Source organism: Tiliqua scincoides, chromosome 4, assembly GCF_035046505.1.
Source record: "Tiliqua scincoides isolate rTilSci1 chromosome 4, rTilSci1.hap2, whole genome shotgun sequence".
NCBI lineage: Eukaryota > Metazoa > Chordata > Lepidosauria > Squamata > Scincidae > Tiliqua > Tiliqua scincoides.
In genome coordinates this window covers 131,776,402-131,794,573 of record NC_089824.1, presented here as the reverse complement: position 1 = coordinate 131,794,573, position 18,172 = coordinate 131,776,402, and the positions used below count along the sequence as shown (strand labels likewise).

The 18,172-nt window shown below is 42.9% G+C and overlaps 1 protein-coding gene across 1 annotated transcript in view; it reads left to right on the top strand.

The window, feature by feature from the left end:
* The window catches only part of ABCA4 (ATP binding cassette subfamily A member 4), a 126,718-nt gene that overhangs the window by 52,684 nt on the left and 55,862 nt on the right, over positions 1-18,172 (top strand). Inside the window, exons 14-17 of the mRNA XM_066624558.1 lie at positions 5,216-5,438; positions 6,970-7,191; positions 9,050-9,254; positions 15,979-16,081. Coding sequence (XP_066480655.1) covers positions 5,216-5,438; positions 6,970-7,191; positions 9,050-9,254; positions 15,979-16,081 — 753 coding nt within the window. The remainder of the gene's footprint in view (positions 1-5,215; positions 5,439-6,969; positions 7,192-9,049; positions 9,255-15,978; positions 16,082-18,172) is intronic.

Here is an 18,172-nt window from a genome sequence, read left to right as displayed (position 1 = left end):
AAGAAGTGGCATGCATATGAATCAGATGTGAATCAGACCCAAACTGAAGCTAACAATTTCCTGTTCTGCAACTTCTCCATCCAGCTCTCCTATGTACAGTGACCCAGAGGTTAAAGGCAGAGTGAACTTTTCAGGTTACAGAGGTAGGACCCATGGAGGGGTCCAGCTTTTCCCAGAGATTTCACATTCCTTTGACTTGATCATCAATCACCATCAAACCCAGGTTTCTTCTTTACCAGAAAAAAAAGTGTTCTTAAGCCCTTTCAGCTGGTTTCACTTGAATGTGTCAATGAAAAATGTTTGAGCAAAATAAGATCAGGGATAGTAGCATAGGCCCAACATAAAATGAGACCTCATTTGCATTGGCTTTCCTAATTTCACTGTGGAAAGTTGTTTCAAGGCTACAGTAGTCATCTAAACTATCCTGTGGTGAAATATGTAGCCAAAGCGCATGCCACCACTTTTGTGTTCCTGAAGAAAGGTAGCATCTCTGAAGAAAGGGAGCCCTCTGGTGGTCAACACCAATAGCATAATTTTTTAAAATGCTAGCACCACTTTCAAATAGTGGCATGTGGGGGGGGGGTACACAGACCATGTGTTCAGTGGTGGTTTACCACATTGAGCACAAAATCAGTTAAGGAGTTGGCTATCTGCAATAGCTACTCACATGGTAAGGAGAATTTTCTTGTACCTCTGCTTCCCCTGGTTTCTAATAGGGTGCAACTATGTGACAAAAATCTCCCTACATAGTTGTATACCCCTCTCAATACCTTATCACCTGGTACATGGCCATTTCTGCTCACTCTCCATCAGCTATAGTCTTGTTCAGATTAGACTAGACTAGACAAAACCTTCAGTTGGAGAAAATGCCAAGTATACTCCTTGGCACCATCATCTGTGAAAAAAAATAATTCAAATGTTTACTTATGGCTACATAGATCAGTGGCATCACTAGGATTCGCGTCACCCGGTGTGGGAGGCCTGCGTGTCACCCAATACAGTGGGTGGGGTAACGCCCCCAGGTGGTGGGCGTGGTGTTGTAACATTGCCCCGCCCCCACTAGTTTTTTGGCTGTACCTTTTGTTAGAACACAGATATTTCAATGTGGTTTGTTTCATTGCATTCTGCATGAAATTACACATTGACTGATATATAACATGATGGGATTATTCCTCCAAACTCTGATTTTAGTGATTTTGAAAACTTGTAGAGTCTCACACACACACCCCGTGTCAACTTACTAACACCTTATTGCAGCAGTTCTCAAACTTTTAGCACCGGGACCCACTTTTTAGAATGACAATCTGTCCAGGACCCATTGGAAGTGATGTCATGGCCAGAAGTGACATCATCAAGCAAATTAAAATAAATAATTATAAATAAAATTAAAATAAAAGAAATAAATAAGGGGGAGTCAGTCCTGTTCCACCAAGTGAATCTACTCTGAAGTAAGTCCCATAGTGGTCAATGGGGCTTACTCTCAGGAAAGTGTGGGTAATATTGCAGCCTGTGAGCCCAAGCCTTTGCATGTCTACTCAGAAGTAAGTCCCATAGTGGTCAATGGAGCTTACTCTGTAGTCTGCCTGCAGTAACAACCCCCCCCCAAAAAAAAAAATCAGTGAGATTTCCAGCCCTCCCCAGTGCCCAGTTTAAAGTTCTTCTATTTCAGGCATATCAATACAAAGACCCTCCTGGCTTTGCAAGTGCAAAATAGATAACTTCTATTTCTTCTTACCAGTTGAAGCCTCTTTTTGGTCCTTTTTAGTGGGGGGGGGGAGCCTGCCTTCTGGAGCATTTGTTGCATTTGTGGTGTCCTCACATTCCCCTTTGCCTGGCCTAATCACCAGCCAAGGCTCATCTGCCTACCCACAAGTAAACACAACCAGGAGGCTGCTTTGCTTTCCATAGAGCTCAATAGGGCTCAATAGGGCAGCTGGGAGGCAGGGACCTCCTTCTCGGGTGTTTTTGGGGACTGCATTCATTGGATCAGGACCATTCTGATGTTGTTGGAGTCCTCTCAGCCTGCCCTTTCCGAGGGACGAAGGCAAGTTCGCCTACTCACAAGTAAAAATGGCCATGTGGCTTTGTTTCAATAGACTTGCAGCTGGGAGGAAGGCAGGAATCAACTTCTCGTGTTTTGGGGGGCTGCATTCATTGGATTGGGACCATTCAGGCAATGGCGTACCTAAGGATGTGCAGGGGGTAGCAGTTTCACCAGGCATCAAGCTTTAGGGGAGCAACAAGCTAGTGACCAAAATTGTGAAAATCTTGGTATGTAAGAATAATACCATCATGTTATATATGTATTTTAATGCTGAATGCAGTGAATGAAACTGCATTGGAATATCTATAGTCTATCAAATGTTATGGTCAATTAACCAGAAAATGAAAACACAACAAAAAAAGTGGATTTTCTTAACTCCAAATAGACCTATGAGACTGATTATTCTGAGAGCCAATAACATGTTGTTATGTTATTGACATATTATCATGATACAGCATGAAACCAATAAGGAGTTAATATGAATCAGCTCTCATTTCCATGTATCATAATACAGTTACCCCTGCTAACTGGGTAAAAAGGCACTTTTTCAAGTGGTGCCCCTCTTATATTTAGCATGGGGAGAATAACCATCCCTCTTCATCTAGGGGCACACTTTTTATTTATTTTATTTATTAAATTTGATTTTGTTGGGGGGGGGGCTACAAATGTTCTTTGACCCCAGGTAGCAGATAGGTGCCTTAGCTATGCCACTGACTGGGGGGGGGAGGTAGCAGAGCAAGTGGGTGGCGAGCTGCTGGGGGGAGGAGGTGGGTTCCTCCCAATTTTTACTTTTTAAAAGACCTGGTTATGACATCACTTCTGGTTGTGACATCACTTCCGGGGCAACATTTTGAGCTTGGCACTGGGCTACACAATCATTAGCTACGCTACTGCATTCAGGTATCGTTGGATTCCTCTCAGCCTGCCCTTTCCAATGGACTATGGCAAGTACGCCTACTCGTGAGTAAATGCGCGATACGGCTCACTTTCACTGTCCATAGGGCTCCATGCATTTTTTCTTTCCAGTTTTTTGGCCATAACATTTGAAGGAAAGGAGCTATTTCAATTCTGTTTTTTGCATTGCACTCCGCTGGACATTCCACATCCAACAGTGTACGACAAGATGGGGTAGCTCCGAAAGCCGTGAAGTTAGTGCCTCCTCCCCCAGGGCGCATCACCCCCCTGACACGTCACCTGGTGCGGCCCGCACCCCCCCTAGCGATGCCAGTGACATAGATGCTCACATGATTTTAACACTTGATGGTCTGCCAGATTTTCCCTATAGGGATATTAACTCCTTTATAGGAAGTATGCATGGCACCACCTTGAAATCTGCTCAGACTGGGTTAGTGCTTTGAAAGTGAAGTATTATAAGGCCAACATAAAACTGTCATGCAGCAGAGTCCACAGAGGCTCCATTTTTGTTTCTCTAATAGTTATCCTTGTATGTCTTTCTTCTTTTTTTTAAGTGCCTGCCTGGCAACACCATTTTGACTTGCAAAATATTTTCTTTCTCCATGGCCCAGGTTCATTTTTAAAAACACTCTTTTCTTTGATTTTACTTGGCAACAAGGGTGAGAAATCTTCCACCTCTGCACCCTTTTCACTGGCTGTTTTTGTCTCCAATTGATGCTATCCTGCCATGATCTTACCTTTGGCTCCAAATGCTCCTCCCTTGCCTGGGACAGACAATACAGATAGCGATAATCCCATAAACATATGATGCAGGTTTATTTTTGTCCCCTTTAATTGCTACATCTCCATGTGCTGACATGATTATAGCATCATAAAAAACATGACCATGCAAAGAGAGCTGAATCTGTTTCCAGATCTGGTATTTGTGCAGGGATCACAGAGCTCTGGCAGTATATGCAAAGCTGGGCCTCAGAATAAGTTTGCTACCTGTGGGCAGTGGTGAAAGAATGTCCATTACTGTTTGTAAATAAATAGTGAGCAGTGGTATAATTTGGGACTAGCATTGGTGGGGTGAGAGAAAATCTGTCATCTTTGGCGTGCCAAACTAGCCTCATGGCCTTCAAATAAAGACCCATCCCATGACTGGTGGCTGTCTTATCTACAGATTAAGCTAGTAATTGTGTGAAGGATGAAAATGTGCACATATAGATTTTTGTTCTGTAAACACAGGTTGATTTATCGGTCTTTCAGAGGTGTCAGACATGAATGGTTCATACTGCTTTCCCTTGTCCCACCCTTTTAAAAACGTTCCTGTAGGCTTCTCCAGAGATGGGAAGGAAAAATGTATAACTGTATTCATATCCTCTCTGCTTCCAAAGTAGGATTCCCAATATTCCAGGCATCAGTGTCAGTCTCCAGATGGCTACTGAAAAGTAATCCTAGAGATTTTAACAGGATCTTCAGGAATTTCCATCATTAGATCATTTGTGTGTGTGTGTGGGGGGGGAATGTTGAGGAATCACTTCAGTCAGAGTAGTTTGCCCTGTTCTAAAGCTGAGAGTGTGCAATCCTCCCCTTGTTATCCCTCCTGTACAACTATGATTATACCAGCAACACTAGAACAACATGACTGTTGCCTCCCTCTTCTGAGCACTTCTGAAACTTTTAGCCCTGAAATGTGCAACAACCTCCTCATACATCAGTCCCCCTTCCTGATTATGAGCATTTTATTTTTTTTAATTTAAAACATTTTTATCTCACCCAACTGTGAACTTACCCGCTCCAGCAGCTGGTCTGCTGCTAGCACAGGGTTCACTGGTTTCTGTGTCACTGGCAGTGAACTCACTATTTGAGCAGCTCGGGTGAAGGTGGGTTGTGAGAATAGGATTGGACTCTCAGATGAGGATGCAGTTGGCTCACCAGCCTAAGCTGGGTAAAAGCTCCCCCGGCCACTGCTGCTACCTGATGATCTAGTTCGTATCAGATTATAATGTATACCTGGTTTATATCAATTTAACTTTTATGACTTTGCACAATCCTAAAAAAATAGTTTTCAAGAATCCTGAAAACTACAGTTTGGCAGTGCTTGGAATTCTGTTAAACTCGAGCTCCTGTTCTTAGAATTACCATTCCCAGAGTTCCCTGGAGAGAGGGAATTACTAATAGACCAGTTCAGTCTTTGTCATAAATATGTCCTTTCATGCTGCCTCTTGATAATGGTTTATTTTATCTTTGGCTTATGTCTTATCTGGACAGCTTCATGGTTACTCTGAACCGTTCCTTTCCCATCTTCATGGTCCTGGCTTGGATCTACTCTGTCTCTATGATTGTAAAGAGCATTGTGCTGGAAAAAGAAACGAGACTGAAGGAGGCCATGAAGAACAGGGGAGTCACTAATGGAGTGATCTGGTTCACATGGTTCCTAGACAGCTTTATCATGATGGCACTGAGCACATTTCTCCTGACAGCACTCATTATGGTAAACATCACCTCAGGCTATGTGGTGCTTTTTTTTTTTTTAAAAGGCCCAGACGTGCCATTTTACACTTGCACTGCAGGTATTAGGTTGCTAGAAACAAACAATAGGAGCTATACATAAAAAGAGGAGACATCCTGGAGGTCTGGCCAGTTTTGAGCACGTAGCAGCAGGCACATTCCTTTCAGTAGCCCCCCAAAGGCAGCACTTGACAGACATAGATAAATTCTCTTTTGAGGCTCCCAAGACTGTCTTCTTGAAAGTGCCTCAGGTTGGATTAGGCTGACAGGTCACGTTTTAAACATTGCATTCGCCTCAAGAGAGCCTCTAAGAGTGGGGGTGGAGTGGTTTCCCACACAATACTTATTACTCAAATGCCCCTCAGTTTTGGGCCAGCCAGCGTTTGTTTTCCTTTTTGATCTGTTCCAGGGCTCACCAAACAGTGGCCTGCGGACTGGATCCAGCGTTAGAAAAAAAAGCCTCTGCATTGTGAGCAGCGCTTATGGTTCTGCCAGGCCGCATCTTATCATACCATCTGATCTCTGAGGCAAGTCGCTCCAGGCATCCACTTCCACTGTCCTTTGCCCCAGCAGCCTCTGTACCTGGATTTCTGGGCACACATGGCTGCCCAGTGCAACTTGCTGCAGAGTTTGGATTGCGTGAATGGTAAGCACTGCTCACAATGGGAGTGGGTTTTTTAGACTATTTGCAGTGCGTCATAATCTTGTTGTTTCTCAGAGGTCCTGTGGTTTGGAGACCACGATTCCATTCTCATCTATTGCTTTTGCAAAATCCTGTGTTTGCTGCAGCCTGCTCAGGTCTCCCAGTCACTCCTCCATACGCAGGTCGAACTTTGCAAAATGAAGAATCGCCTTCCTGATTGAAGTAATTGGAGGGATGGCAAAAATAATGTTTTACCCAGTTCTTCACACTGAATTCTTTTCACTGCTGTTTCTCTTGAGGGATAAATACAACTGACAGAGTTATACAAGATTATGATGCACTGTGAATACTCTAAAAGCACTATATAATGCCAAGTATTATTTATTGCTCATAATGGACATTACTAGACTCCATAGGTATGGAGTCTAGGTACGGAAAGGTATGATGTGGCCTGGGAAAATGACACCCTCACACTGGACAGCGCAAGTTGACTTATTGTCCCCAAGATGCCAAAGCATGTGGACTGCAAGGGTTGGATATGTTGCACACAAGCACATGTAATCCAAGTTACTTATTTTTTAAGAACAGCATTAAATCTATTTGACTCCTGTGTTGCCCTCCCTCCTTTTAAGTACTGACAGCCCAATCCTATCCACACTTTCCTGGGAGTAAGCCCCATTGACGCTAATGGGACTTACTTCTGAGTAGACATGCATAGGATTGGGCTCTAAGTTACCTGTGGCATAAATGCCAAAGTAAAGGGAATGGCTTGCCACAAACAAGCAGGTACCACTGGCAGAAGATGCATCACCTCTGCTTGTCTGTCATTGGAAACAGCAGTTAACTGGACCTCTTCCCCTTTTCTTTCCAGTATGGCAAGGTGCTTCACTACAGCAATCCACACCTCCTCTTTCTGTTCTTGCTGACCTTCAGCACAGCCAGCATCATGCAGTGTTTCCTGCTCAGCACCTTTTTCTCAAAGGCTAATCTGGCAGCTGCCTGCAGTGGAGTCATCTACTTCACCCTGTACTTGCCCCATATCCTCTGCTTTGCCTGGCAAGACCGCCTGACTGTTAAGCTAAAGACTGTTGCAGTAAGACACATTTATTTGTTCACCTTTACTACATTTCTATCCCACCTTTCATCTATGATGGAACTCATAGTGGAGTACCTGAGGTTTTCTAGGCACGCTTATTTTTTGTTTTTTACATTCCTATCCTGCTTTTAAAAAATACGTTAAATCAGCCCAAAGTGATTTACAAGGCCATTCTCCCATACAGGCACTGACCAGAATCAGCTTAGCTTCAGCAAGGTGGCTGTATCATGTGCTTTTGGAACATGCCAGAGGAAGAGATATTCTTTCTTTCTCTCTCTCTTTCCACTAAGTCCCTACTTAAATACATGCGAGGTTCCAGAGGTCTGTACTTAAGTTGAAACATCCAGTTCTTACCAGCCCAACACGATTGCACCTGCACAAAAGCACCAGTGTGGTCATATGTAACTTGGGCATCCATAACTTGGGGAGCCAGTGTAATGCCAAAAAACTTGCCTATGCAAAAACCTGGCAAAAAGTTCAATTCTTAGGTATCCCCAAAGCAGCAGAAGGCTGCTGTCATAAGAATATTCCTTTGGTCTTAATTTATAGTCACAGTAACCAAAATTAAATTATAAAACTTACAGCCCAGTCCTATCTGCCCTGGCACCCAGAGGAACAGTGGTACTGAAATGGGTGCTGAGGCAGCCGCTGGAGTTTCTTCAGGGCAAGGGAGTATTTTCTCACTTATCCCAGATAGAAAGCAGCTGGCAGCAATCTGTCTCCTTGGATCTGCATCTGCTATTGAGAAATGAGGAGGCCCATGTCAGGCTTTCTAGGCAGGGAGAGCACAGGATACAGCGGCAGAGGCTGTGACCATCTCTGCCCCCTTCCAGGCCCAATCCACTCCTCCCCACCCAGTTCCACCTTCCCCAGCTCTCTCCCCGCCTTCCCCATAGCCTCCCCATGCCCAAAAAGCTGCTTAGCTGGCGGGCAGAGAAATTTACAGCACCAGGTCCACTTGGCGCTGAGGTCCAGCGCCAATGTTCATTGCTCCCCATGTTTGCAACACTCAGAGCTGGCAGTATGTGCATGCCACTGGTAGTAAGGCCCATAGAATTGGGCCCTTAGACTGTAAGATTTTCTCTGTGTTTGTTTTTTAAAGACAGTAGGTGGCAGCTGTAGAAGGCCTTGATCAAAGTTAACTTTAACCCTTTCTTCTCTCCATTTCTGCTTCGTAGTGGTGAAAGGTGGCTATGTTTTGTTAGTTTGTTGCTGATATAAAATACAGCTTTTAGTTGACAATGTGATCGTGTCTCACCACTGTTGTGTCAGCTGCATTAGTTAGCTATTGTTATCCAGTCACAAATCAGGGTGCTGTTTGTTACCTTTAAAGCCCTACATAGCTTGTGGCCAAGATAGCTGAAGGACTACGTTTTCCCTGTATGAGTCTGTCCTTCTGTTAAAATCTATTAACTCTCATGCACATTCTGTTGCCCTCCAAGCTTTGGTTGGTAGCAATGTGCAGTGACAGTCCCCTGAAATTGATAATTCTCTGTCCTCTACTATACAACTGTCTCCTTCATTGATAGTTTTCTGCCAGAGGCTGATGAGCTAGCTACGTATTTAAACAAATGTTTCCTGAACTCACTTGACTGTCCTCATAATTTTGTTTTGTTTGCTGCTGTTTGTTTCCATTGTATTTTTGAATACTTTCGAATATTAACTAATAGTGTTTTAATATTATAACCTGCCTTGAGTTCCCCAAAGGGAGAAAGCTGGGGTAGAAATGTTTTAATATTAATAGCTCCCTCCCTTTTATGGTATATGTTCATTTCTAGACATTTTTTTTTCTGATTCATCAAATTAACTTGGCATTCCCCCTGCTGACCTTGTTTCATTTGTCCTTTTCTTTCAGAGTTTGCTTTCACCTGTGGCTTTTGGATTTGGTACAGAATACTTGTCACGCTATGAAGAGCAAGGCCTTGGGCTACAGTGGGGTAACATCCGAACCAGCCCACTGGAAGGAGACAAATACAGTTTCTTATTCTCTATGGAGATGATGCTTTTTGATGCTTTTATCTATGGATTAGTTGCTTGGTACATAGACAGTGTTTTCCCAGGTACAGTTATCTCTCCACTATGTCCATTTTAAATGGTGGACAGCTCAGGCATCATTGCGAGTATAATCCTGTCTCCACTAATTTATCAGAAACAGGACAAAGACCACTTAAATCTCTCTCTCTCTCTCTCTCTCTCTCTCTCTCTCTCTCTCTCTCTCTCTCATGAGTCCTATTTAAGATACTAAAGCTTGTGTGCATTAAAAAAAAGTTTCAAAATATTTTATCAACCAAAGGCACAATTCAGTGCAGGTTAGCTGGGATTAAATCCCATCAAAATCAATGGTAAAGTATTTAATTATGCAGATAAACTAATCTCCGAACTGTTCCTAAAGAGAAAAAAGACAATTTGATTTATATATTTCTAAATTTCCAATAACTTCATTTTTAAAAAAGTTATCTTCATCTGCTTCCATTTTAATATCTTTTCCTCTAGTCTTTTTGCTACTAGAAGGAGAAGACAAAAGGTATGAGATCAAAGAAAAATATTAAAATGATCAAATGTGAGATTTTGCCTATTTTTAGATCATAGGTTAGAATCCTTGCTTCTGCTCTTCAAACAGGACTTCTCCATCTTCTCTTCCTGATGTGGCCTCCTGAATTACCCCCAAACAACTCGGGAACCCTTTAGAACGGGATGTGTCATGGGGAAAGAAGAACATGAGAATGGGGTGTGAAGATCAGAAACCCTCTCCTTGCATGAGCACAACACCTTTCGTCTCACACAATGGCACTTTTGGATCCAAGCCAACATGCTTTAACCTCTTTTCTGAGAAGGGAAAATTCCCTTTAAGAAGCTAAAACTGTAAAGAACGAAATGTGCATTTTTCAAAGCGGAATGCAAACACTAGGACAATGAGTCCGTAAGCTACTACTGTTAAAAAACTGTTCACAGACATAAGTCTAACATTTCTAACACCAAGTTTAACAACAATAGAATGTTTTGGTCCCTGTCCCAAACATTAAGATGCTTTGTCTTGATCAAGCACCCACTATCAGCAACTTGGTGAATTACTTCGCAAGGCCAAAAAGAGTCTCAGACCACCATTTGCAAATTTCCAAATTAGGCAGATATTTATTTTTCTCGCAGACTAGTAGGAAAAGAACCTCTTTAAGAAGATTTTTGGGTGCAATCATTTAGATAAAATAGACTGATTCTAAAGCTTTTGCTTTAGCCAGCATGGCAAATGTAGAAGCTTTTGCTGGGAAATTAATTACATCTTGTGCAAGTCAAGCAGGCCAAAGCCATGTAGAACTATACAGTGATGCTCTACTTGACTACATAAAGTTTTCAAGTGCTCCCTTTACTACAATTATTTGCCAGAGGTACATGCAATTGGGTGAAACTAGAGATGTGGAACAACTGGCATCTTTGCCTTCCTGTCCATTATCTCACAACTCCCCAAAAGGCTATTGCGCTGTGTTGTTCGTAAGAAGATATTCTTCAGAACAGTGCGCCCAAATAAGGCATCCGTTCTCAACCTTATGTTCAGGGCAGAGCATTTGGAGGTTGATGGTGCAGACCAGGTTGCTGTTCTGCAGCACTCTGAAGTGGGATAGGTAAGGGTAGTAAGCTAATTGGTGTTTGCTACACATAACTGCACAAAAACCACGAAGGAGGACACGTTGCTTACCTGTGACAGAAGTGGTCATCTGTGAATATAAATGACACACATACCCCAGCCTTCCCGTCTACTGGACTGGCTCCAAATGTTGAAGTTCTGCTTAAGCCATTCCTGGCCAACGTTGCATATACACAACAGGAACCAAATATGTACACCTGTAGGCCGGGCCAAAAATGGTTTAAGTAGGGCATTTGAATAAAAAAGACCCCAGGAATTGGGCTTGAAGCCATGCTTGACCATGGTAACCATGCTTGAGGCACACAACTGTGTCTCAGGGCCCTGTGCACAAGATCTCTCCACTCAAGTGCAGGAACAGAATGCTCAACAAATCTCTGGTAGCTTATGATGGAACTTCTGCATATATACGTAGCTTCTGCGCATACACATAGCTTCTGCGCATGCACAGAACTCTATTACATGTGTCTGCATAGATGAGTACTTTAACTACTATTAAAAGTAAGCAACCTATCCTTGTAATTTAAGAAAAAAAATAGATCCTGCAAGCCTAAAGTCTTCCCAGCTCTGCTATAGGGCATTCACGGGAGTATTGACACAATATTGTGAGTAGTAAAGCGGCAAGTGCTGCTGACTTCCAGTACCCATCAAGGGTGATGAAGTCCCCATCTGTTCCCTCTACAGCACCATATCTTATTGTTTGCTGCTGCTGTGAAGTGCATAAGATTGAATAACTTTATACCAATCAGTCTGACTCCTTGACAGAAAGAGACTAGCATTTCCTTGTAGTTTAAGAAACTTGTCTGACCACATATTATGTGTTCAAAAGCCAAGCAAAGCACCACAAAAGATCTTATCTGTATAATGAAAGTTCACACCTTACCATTGATTTTCAGCTTAGACAATTTTCCAACAATGATGGTACTTCATACTGAATTGTTTCTAGGTACTGAACAAAAAGCCTTGTGTTAAAAATGTTGCGATCTGTTCCAGCTCAAGGAATTTAAACACTTTTTTTCCGTATCTACCCATGGCCAAACAATTCATAGAAAGAGCTATAGGTGACTTATTTTAGACAACATTCTCATTATGTTGTTACCAAAATTATCTTTATGTTGTATATTCAAGAAAAAATGCTTGGAGTAGTTACTCCAGAATAACCTCCAGTTGTATATTCACAATTGTTAATGGAGATTAGAATCCACGTTTGACACATTTGCTGCATTGCAAGAGGTATGTGTGTGAAGTTGGAATTCACTTTTACTGTTCTTTGGCCATATTGGGCTTGTTCAGATGTAATGTCAAACCAGAGTAACAAGTAAGCTTAAAGCTAAGCCATATGTCTCCTCCTGAATCCCTTTCCCAGAAAGCCATATTTTGCCATTGCATCTGAACATGACAAACTATGGTTTATGCCAGTGGCTCTCACACATTTAGCACCAGGACCCACTTTTTTAGAATGAGAATCTGTGATGTCATGACCAGAAGTGACATCATCAAACAGGAAAAATTTTCACAATCCTTGGCTGCAATCCTACCCACACTTACCTAGGAGTAAATCCCACTTACTATCATTGTTAAAAGAATGTACATAGTAGCTAATTAAAAGTACAGCTCTGTAACATTTCCCCAAATGCAGTCAACATGCCATGGTAGCATCAGGTCTAATATATTAAAAATAAAACATTGAAATGAATGGAGACCCACCTGAAATTGGCTCACAACCCACCTAGTGGGTCCTGACCCACAGTTTGAGAAACACTGGTTTATGCAAACCATAGTTAGCCTGGTTTGGATTTCTTCTCTACACATGGTTTAGTGTGAAATAGATGTCAGGGAGGACACAAAAGGAACTGTACCAAATTATGGTTTTGCTTTACATCCAAATCAACTCCCCCCCCCCCACCATTCACACACAAATCCAGGATAGATGAAAGAACATAATATCTCTTTAGACAACATAACTAACAACTCTCACGTAGAATTTGCTGACTTGAGATTTTCTAATGGCCACAGATAGCTTTAAGAAAGGTAAACAAATCCTTGGAGGATATTCAAGACAGCTAAATGGAGCCCTCATATTTTAAGGGAATCTATCTCTGAATGCTAGTTGCTGGTGTGTGTTGGGGGATGCCAACATCAGATATGGGCTGTTCCCTTCACACCCTGCTTGGAACCTTCCTAGAAATATTTGGCCTAGCCATGGTGGGAAACAGGATGCTGAGCTGATGGACTCTTGGTCTGATTTAACAGGCTGGTTCTTGTGTTTTTAATCTTAAGTGGCATAGAGTAATTTAACGCTTGTAAAATGTTCTCATCTTTCGTAATGTCCAAAAATATTGTTTAGAAAACCTCCAGGAAGAAATAAGCAGTTTCGTATATCTTATGACTTAAATTGACCAAAATATAGATAAGATTAGGGTCAAACAAAACAACAAACTGTAGAGGTACTAAATATATGTGAGAAGAACATGCAAAGCCCATTTTAAAAACTGCTTACAAAATCTGTGAGTATCGATGTCCACCCTACCTTCCATAGCAGTGAGAATCTACATGCAACAGGTGGAAGAATTTGGGTTCCTTTGAACAAGAGAGCACTAGAGACTAAAAGCATTTTGGAAATGGTTATTTTATTTATAAATATACAAGTAGAACATAACAGAAGCAAATAGGCTCCTTCAGCAGTAGTATAACTGTTGATCCTGTATCAGATTCTGAGAAAGCAACTGTTTAAACCCCCATAGCTCCCTGCCTGCTTCCAGTCAGTGGTGTCACTAGGGGGTACAGACCACACCAGGTGACACACCTAGGGAGATGACACCACTAAGCCACTAAGGAAAGTATAGTCAGTAGCTCCTATTGAGGAGACTTCATCCTTGATTGCTTACAAGTGATCACTTTAACAAAGTCACTGAGCAGCCATAACAATAAATTATATTAGGAGTTGCTACTCTCAGAGACTCTTTCTATATTGATTCTTTTTCCAAGGAATTTTTGTGCATGGCAGAGAATTCCTGAGCCTTCTCTAAGGTTTAAAACTTGGAACCTTTGTTTCAAATCCTTGTTAACTGGGATCCCTGATTAACTTTAACTGTGGTTAATGTTGCTGTTGATGCAACACTTAGGCCCAAATCCTAACCAATTTTCTAGCATTGGCATAGCTGTGTCAATGAGACATGTGCTGCATCCTGCAGCTGGGTGGCACCCAGAGGCCTCCTCAGAATAAGGAGATGTTTGTTCCCTCCTCTCAGAGCTCTTATGTCAGTGCAGGAAAGTGGGTTAGGATTGCGCCCGTAATTGTGTTAAGGCCACCAGTGGGAAACTCTGCTGCTGTAACGGAGTGTGGTGTAGCGGTTGTACCAATGGTGAATGTGAACTGAGAGGCTTCCAGTTCAAATCTTATTTCAGGCAAACATTTTTGGCATTTACAGCCTAATTATTTAAAAAAAATTCAAAATTCAAAGCAGTTCAAACACTCCTATGCTGGGACAGCTTAATTTCAAAAATTATATTGATAGTGCAATCCTATGCACATTTATCTGGGAGTATAATCCATTGAACACAGCGGGACTTACTTCTGCATAAACCTGCCTGGGCTGTAATTTTCAGTTTTGAAAACAAAAATCACCTCATGCAGTGGCGTCACTAGGGTTCATGTCACCCGGTGTGGGATGCCAGCGCATCACCCCTCATGCAGTGGGTGGGGCAGCACCCTAGGTGGTGGGCATGGTGATGTACCATCACTCTACCCCCACTGGTTTTTTGGCTGTACCTTTTGATAGAACAAAGATAGAACACATTCTGCATGAAATTACGCATTGATTGATATATAACATGACAGTATTATTCTTCCAAATTATGATTTTAGTGATTTTGGTCACTAGTGGTGTCACCCCCCCCCCCGGGTGTCAACTTACTAACACCTTATTGCAGCTGTTCTCAAACTTTTAGCACTGGGACCCACTTTTTAGAATGACCATCTGTCCAAGACCCACCAGAAGTGATGTCATGGTGGAAGTGACATCATCAGGCAAATTAAAATTAGTATAAATAATTAAAGTAAAACAAATAATTAAATAAGCAGAAGCCAGCCCTGGTCCACCAAGTGAATTTCCTCTGTAGCCTGCCTGCAATAATACCCCCCCCCTCCAAAACCAGTAAGGTTTTCAGCCCTACCCAGTGCCCACTTCACTTTAAGAACTTCTGTTTAAACAGCTCACTGTTAGGATCCACCTGGCTTTGAAAGTCTCAAAAAGGTTCACCTTATCAGCTTATCACCTTATCAGCTGAAGCCTCTGTTTTGATCCTTTTTAGTGGGAGGAAGCTGCCTTCTGGAGCACTTGTTTAGCTGCAAGTGCATAGGATCAGGATCATTCTGGTAGCCTTGCACTCTCCTTCACCTGGTCTTCCACACCAGCCAAGGCATGGTTACTTACTTACAAGTAAACACAACCATGAGGCTTAGTTTCGCTTTCCATAGGGCTCAATACATTCATCTGCTTGGAGGGAGGGACTTCTTTCTCAGGTATTTTTGGGGGCTACATTCATTGGATCAGGACCATTCTGGTGTTGTTGGATTCTTCTCAGCCTGCCCTTTCCAATGGCCTAAGGCAAGTTTGCCTACTCATGAGTAAACATGCGATACAGCTCAGTTTCACTTTCCATAGGGATTCATGCATTTTTTGTACTCTGGTTTTTTGGCCATAACTTTTGATAGAAAGGAGATATTTCACTCTGGTTTTTTGCATTGCATTCCACTTGAAATTCTGCATCTGACGGTATGTAATATGATGGGGTTACTCCTAACCACCGCAATTTTAGTGCGTCACCCCCCAGTGCACGTCACCCCCCCTGTGCATGTCACCTGGTGCAGCCCGCACCCCCGCACCCCCTAGTGACGCCACTGACCGCATGTAATGTGATTATTCATTTCTCCTGTCTCTAATGAAAAAACAATTCAGTCTGGTCTGTGAGCACTGCACTATGGTGGGTGGTTGTTGCTTTGTTAGCTCTTCCAATGTACGCCAATGCTTGTTGCTAATGAAATGCCAAGTAATTATTGCAGTGTAAGATTTGCACAGATGGGTTCTACCCCATGGCAAAATACAAAGAAGCTTATGCACCCTACCAACTTGTTTTTGTTTCAGGAGACTATGGGATACCGCGGCCTTGGTATTTCCCTTTGCAGCAGTCTTACTGGCTGGGGCCTGGAGGCTCAGAGGCTGAGAAAACAGCAACCGTTAATGGTGAGTTATGTGGAAAAACTGGTGTTCAGAAATAACTTTAAAACCATTGATCCGTTTAGAGGTGAATGCACTTTTACATTCATTATGGCAGCTGCTGAAAAGATTAGGCGCAGACATACAGTGGGAATCTTAGCAGGTGGCTTTGAACTCTGAGTGGCCCACTATTATTAGAGTGTGGCAGGAGAGTGAGTCAGTGCTCCATCTGAAATCTTTACAAATTATGCTTAAGTTGGCTGGAGGCCTGAAAATCTCGTATTTTGTACTGATATGTCTGGAGAAAAATTGACAAGGGCTATTGTGACAGCGTTACAATATACCACTGCATGGATTAGCATCATTCTGATATTCACTGGACTGGCACTAGAGAAACGACCGACACATACAATACTGTACTGTTCTGGAAACATTCTGTCATTCCCCCCCTCCCCCAACTTCTGAGAAGAAAGCCATAGGTTGGAAACATCCTAAAACTAAAACCAGTCTTTAAATGGGGACACACAGGGGGGGCCTTTGAGTCTTCAGGTAGTGTGTTTGCCCCAAGCCTGATACTAATTGGTGAGCCATGGCCACTTTAGTCCTATGTTCAGTGGAAATGCATGGGGTTATCCAACTATCTTTTGCTGCTTTCCTATGTTTTGTAGCCATATTTTGTTTCAAATTTGAGGCGGAAGCAAACTGCTAAAAAAGTAAAGAGGTATGCTTTCCCACTAGTCCATGGCCTAGTTCTGAGAGACAATATGCTCCCTCCAGTTTGCCTTATGTGTGTCTTTATGTACAGCTAAGAAAATACAGGTGCCCCCATGCCATCCCACACAGAGATAGCTGCACTTACAGTGTGTATTTACAGTACGTACATTCAAAAAATACAAATAGTTTATAGATCATCACCTGAGGTTGCAGTCTTATATACACGTATCGGGGAGAAAGTCCCATTGACCTTAAGGCAGGGCCTCTGAGAGAAATTTTATCAGGGGGTACAAAGTTTCTTTTGGGCCCCTTCCCAAAGAGGGAGGGGGTAAATCAGAGTGGGGGGAGGGTGGCAATGGGGGTGGGCAGAATGGGAGCAAAACAGGCAGGGGGAAAGTGGTAACAGCTGGAACAGTCTTTGGAGTCCAGGTCTATCAGACTTCCCAATGTAGAGCTGAGTTCTGCCTGCCTGCCTGGTGTTGGCAGCTAGATACGGAAAACCAAACGCACTCCTCAGTCTCTCTAAAATCTTTCAAATATAGAAAATCATTGCAGGAGATTAGTATCATTGTATTTAGGCTCACACTAGAATGGAAAGTGTCCTGCTTACACCAAACTGACTTCTGCATCAGCTGCGGTCCTACAGCTGTGTCCCTAAGTATGCTCCTTCATGGTTAGTGAATCCACAAGCCTAAGAGCTACTGTAGCAGGTCGGTTTTCTCCCAGATATGACACTGTTAAGGAATGTATGCATTCTTGGGCCTGGTGTGTATGGCTTGTGGCAGTAGTCGCCACCATGTGCCCACGGTAATGCCCCTAGCATCCTACGTGGGAAATGAGTCTGGGTGAGACTGGAAAATGTAAGATCCCAGGAAATTTCTGGGCCCCTTTCTTCGTCTCCTAGGCCCCCTTTCTGACCCTGAGCCCGGGTACAAATTACCCCTTTACCCCCCTCTTCTAGGTCCTGCCTCAAGGGTAGATATGCATAGAATTGCACTGTTACAGCCCCATCCTACTAATTGCCTAGCACCATTGCTGCCACAATGAAGCCTCAAGGTTCCTTGACCTTAAAGAGGTGTCCATGGCTGCCCATCCATCTCCGGATGGAGCACATGCTTCATTGGCATGGCTGCATTGGTGCTGGAATCTTGCTTAGGACTGGGCTGTAAGTCTTTTTGACTATTCAGAAGTCACAAGGTGGGAACTGGGGCTGGGATGGGAGATGGGGAAGGGCAGAAAGGGGTCAGTTATTGGCATACCCTATCTCCCTTCCCAACCTCAATCGACCAAAATTGCTGGCGCAAGTCCAAATAGATCCATCAGGGACAGCAAAGTCTTACCGAAATGTTGCCTTATCTTGAGGAGACTTCCCTTATTGCCCCCCTGCAGGATGCATCACACACTCCAG